Source organism: Asterias rubens, chromosome 18 (assembly GCF_902459465.1).
Source record: "Asterias rubens chromosome 18, eAstRub1.3, whole genome shotgun sequence".
Classification (NCBI taxonomy): domain Eukaryota; kingdom Metazoa; phylum Echinodermata; class Asteroidea; order Forcipulatida; family Asteriidae; genus Asterias; species Asterias rubens.
This window is the reverse complement of record NC_047079.1, coordinates 8,719,105-8,724,061: the sequence shown is the minus strand read 5'-3', so window position 1 is coordinate 8,724,061 and position 4,957 is coordinate 8,719,105. Positions and strand designations below refer to the sequence as shown.

General features: G+C 40.9%; 1 protein-coding gene across 1 annotated transcript; it reads right to left on the bottom strand.

Annotated features, from left to right (window-relative positions):
- Window positions 1–849: 849 nt before the first annotated feature.
- LOC117302646 (ski oncogene-like) lies at window positions 850–4,573 on the bottom strand. The gene is given in 3 exon segments (XM_033786630.1): window positions 850–1,048; window positions 2,863–2,942; window positions 3,276–4,573. Coding segments are annotated over 3 exon segments (1,392 nt in total). The 5' UTR covers window positions 4,389–4,573.
- Between the last annotated feature and the right edge of the window lie 384 nt (window positions 4,574–4,957).

Here is a 4,957-nt window from a genome sequence, read left to right as displayed (position 1 = left end):
AATATTGAATAGAAGTTGGATTTTAGTATTCCTTGACGAGATGTAGCAAGAAGCGAGACAAATAATCATTCAGACAATCAATCAGTCCAAAAGGTTACGAAAATGTGCTTTTTCAGATGCAGGGAGGTTATTTAATAATTAAAAAACTCATGGGAAAATGGCTACAAGATTCAGCGTCTTTCTTGACCCAGAACCACTCAGATGTTAATTTGTTATAATCCACATCACAAGAAATAAGCAAAGTTTGGACTTTATTTTGTCTAATCTTTCTCCATTTGGCGATTGCTTTTAAAAATACTTCTTAAGGCTCAAGGAGGTTTTGACTCTTGAGAAAAGTCCTAAAATCAGGACAACTCATGAATCTGATTTCTCTTCAGATATTTGTATTCTAAGCAATAGGGGGTTATCAGCGCCAGAAGAAAGGAAGATAATGATTTGTGGAGTTGTTTCTTTTATTTGTCACAAATTCCGTTCTACCGTTTGCTTTTCCAATAATGGACTTCCTGGCCGTTTTAGCACTGTAATGCCACAAGGAGCATCAGGATTCACTAACCAGATCGCAGGACTGGAGAGAGAGTCAAGAGACATGAGAAGATCGTCTCGCATCGCGAGCCAACTCCAGAAAAATGCCCCCCATGTCCTCGAGGGAACACCCAGTTAAAGATGATTAAGATAAACAATCTTCAAAGAAACGCAGGAAGAGGACAATTTAAATGGCGCACGGATTAATAGGGGGTGCTTAGTGCTTTTAGCAATTTTTTTTCTTCTTTCTGCTTCTGAATTGTTTTTTTTTTGTAAAAAGAGAAATGGGCAGACCTTAAATAACGTTGTGTTATCAAGAAGTAGACCTTAGAAACCCCTCCTCTCCCCGCCAGCCGCGATAAACCAACACTTCCTGGACAGATCTTTCATGAGTAACCTTCCTGCCAGAGAGGACCCCCCACTGATTAACGTTGCCTTTTTTGAAAACATTTTCATATTGATTTTGCAATCTTGCACCAAATGTCTACTCATTGGCACCGTTTGACAGAACTGACTGACAGTTCTCCTGAGAGAACGATTCAAAAAGATGATTTGGAATCGTAAATCCAGGCCATTCTTTCTGGTTTCTAAAGGAGAGCCGAAAAATTTCTGACTGAATTGGACTGAATTAGATACAGAACTGGACCCTTTTTTCCATCTACAAAAATACTGCTTACTTATTGCTCCATGCCATTCCACAGCCAACTATCTGTCATTTCGCATTACATTGAAACTAAAAAGACACGGAGAACGGATTTAACGAGAAATCCACCTTCGCAGTCTTTAAACTTAATTGTGTTTTATGTAAATTGGGTTTCCTGTACTTTGTACTTGTAGTACAAACATGTAGTACACCATCATTATAAAGGTTAGAACATGTGCTGACATGTACTATTAGTTACAAATTAAATGCATTTGGCAGATTACGATGAAACTGGGCATGTTTCTGTTGTCGGACTAAAAATTGCAACTGATACTTCATAATTAAGGCATTTTGTATGCGACCTTAACTACCACTCAGCCACTAGGTTAAAGTTATCAGTCAAAACTCGGGCCGATAAAGAAAGCAAACATTGGGCATTGTTTTCAGAACGGTGGGAAAAAAAGGTTCCCATGTTTGCGTGCCAGGAATTGTTGATGTTAGGATGTACGAACACTCTGACATTTAGACGGAAGTTGATCATTTTCTTCTTGCTCTTTAAAGTTTTAAAGGGCTAGAGATGCCGTTAATACTTTCATATGATACCCATTAACCATGTGGCCAACATTGAGTAGAAGACCAGTATCCAGACTTTAAAGGTAGGGTCATCGATTAGTTTTTGTCAATGTAATACTGATCAGGAAAGCTGTTGTATGGCATAAACAAATAATGTCAGTTAATTGTGTAATATCATTGTTTTTACTCTGTTTAGCATCCTACCCACCTTCTTGTTGTTGGTGGCTGCATGGATTTTATTTTTTATAAAATCCTACCCGGACATTTAAGATAACTTTTTTTCACTTGAGAACCTAGAATGAGTTTGTGTGGAATTTTTTACCTTGGGGGAAGTGGTTATTCTGACAATTTGACACCGATTGGTACAACAAAAATCATGTAAGACTGACTTACTATGAAGATGTTGAAACAAAAACAGAGTCAGCATTCAGCAGTCTGACTAAAAATCAGCTGTTGTCATTTTGTAAAAAAAAGTTCAATTATTTGCACAGAAAAAATTTTTAATTTCAAAACAAACAAGCCCCTTGGTTCCAGATATGGGAAAACCTAAACAGTACAGTCTCAAGCCTTTGAACTTAAACCTATTATTAGCATTTTATCTCCAATATTAAACAAAACATACAAAGTTTTTGCCACAGACATGTAGTGCAAGTATTAAATACTGCTTTTTATCAAAGTTAATTGCGCATTTATCTTAATTCATATCTTAATTCCGATCACTTATTTTGGATTCCCTAAAGCAAAAAGTCATACATTTTTTGTTGTATTTTTTGTTAGGAGATCTCCGCCCCCACTTTCCTAATTGGAGACTTAACGATAGAGTCCTATGGCATTTATATCTCCGCTGGAGCAAGTCCATCATTTCACTCGACAAAAAAGGATCAAATTTCACAATACTCATTGACCAGGAATATGTAAGCACAGCAATGCTTGTCACTGCAGTTCTATGACAGCATTATATCTGAAAATAAAATTGGCCTTGCCCACTCAAAGTCAAAGATGGAATTCCAGGCCTGTGAATTAAGTTGGCAGTTGGAAAATTTTGTTTTTTTCTCAGTAAATCTGGAGTTATACAGCAGTACAAAACAAACAAAAAAAAGATGCAAAATTTGACCTGTAAGCACCTTTTCAACTCTTTTTGTTTAGCCTTCAAGAAATACTCTGCTTAGTGGAGTTGAAAGGTCAGGCCCTTTTATAACTGGTCCTATCTCCACATGTTACGACTCTCAATGAGAGTTACTGTTTAGGGTCATAAAACTGAATGAAAAGTGCCAGTCGGACTCAGCAACTTTTCCCAAAAGTGTGAAATGCTCATTATAAAATGCATGTTCAGGGGCTCCAACAACAATCACAGGATAAATAAAAACAAAACATTCGCAGACAGAAACTCAAAAGGCAAGAGGTCTCTCAGTAGAACTTTGAGGTTGGTTCCGCTATATCGTGGTGACGGTAGCGGAACGAACCTCATAGTGCTAGAGATTAGGGGGGACGAGGTAGAGGTACGTTTACGTTGTTCTTCTTATTGTTGTCCTTATGCTGATCTCTGGAATAAAAAACAGTGAGTTACTGACTGGTGCTCGCTACTTACATGCTTTCTCTTGAAGCGACTCATAAAGTCAAACTTGGCCTTCATGTCTGCCAGTGCCGCTTGGTACTTTTCATCGGTCTCTTGCTGTCTGGACACGAGGACGTAACTTCTCCAATTAGCGGAATCGAACCCCCAATGACAAGTGCGATTCTCTTTCCCCTTGTGGGAGTGCATCACAAACTTCTGCGGGGAGAAGATACATTTGCATTCTGAACACTCGATGCAGGGGGAGTGGGGACTGATGTAAAGTTCCGAGATGACGACACCTCTGCATTTCCCAAAACACTCGTGATAGACCGGGATGCAGTTTTCACGGAGCATATTTCCGTGTTTGCCGTGCGATCGTGGTGACGGAAGCATATACTGCTTAGTGTCCAAAAGGCCGTATAACAGCATGTTACAAAGTCTCTCTGCGTCGGTTTTCGTGATCAAGCCACAGGATGGGGCACTTGCCGGCAGGATTCCCGTAAATTTCAGAATCTCCAATTGGTCAGGACTGCATCGCGAGCAGTAAATATGTAAGTCCTCGCAGATAGCGTTTATCTGCTGCAAGCTGAAGTCGCGAAGGACGCTGTTTAGAATCTGGGGGAGGCAAAGCCGCTTTTCCCCGCCCACAATAAAGCAAGAGATAGTCTCATTCTCAAGAACAGTTTCACATTTCTCACCGGACGACTGGTCGATGGGTGTGAAGACGGGCATTTGCTGGATGGGGAATGGCGGTGGGTGCAGCAAAGGGTCGAAATCAAGGTATTTGGCGGCTGATTTCTTGGCTGGCTGTCCCTGCGGCGAGGCTGCCATGATATTTTCCGATGGTTTGATAAGCGCCACATTGAGCCCGGTCATGTGGCCGTCTGTGGTTGTTGCTGCTCCTGGCACGGCCGTCATTGGGGCCGCTGATTCCAGTCCAACGAGCTTGCGTGCAATCGCCATGGCTTCGGAGCTTGCTGCCCACCGGGCGTTGAAACTGCTAGGTCCACCTAAACTAGACATCGCTACTGTTTGATAACTCTTCAATACTTTGTCCAGATTATGGTTAAAAGGTTGGGGCTGTATTTGCTCCATTTTGTCCGTAGAAAGTGTCCAACTGAAAATGATAAATATTCACTGCAGTTCCCATTCAGATATCCGCGTGCGTACTGTCCAATAACATTGCTAAGTCTGGTTCGGTCGTGCGGCGTGTCTGTGCTGTTAGAGTACGTCGTCTCCCCAATCCGTCAGTCATAACACACGTGTAGCCCAATCACATTGAGCAGCACGCGACAAAAGGCTGGAGAGAAGCGCCCAACGTACAATGCCTTTACACATTGGCCGTGGCTATAGAAATAGCAGTACTATGCGAATAAGCCCGCAGCCAGACAGCCGGCATGGCGCTGTTGACAATTATGCAAATTAGATATATAAAAAAATCCCTGTCTGTACTGTCGACTGCATGCATATAACGGCTGTTTACATACCTCATCATACAGAGATGGCCATACAAAACGGAAATGATGTTACTCCTTACTCAATTACATCAAAATTACCTGAAATCGTAAACAACATGTCATAGGAAACAATTTACGTTGTAAAATGAGTAAAGCAATTTTGTGGTCAGTCAAGTTAGGAATATAACTAAAAATGATGAATGGCCA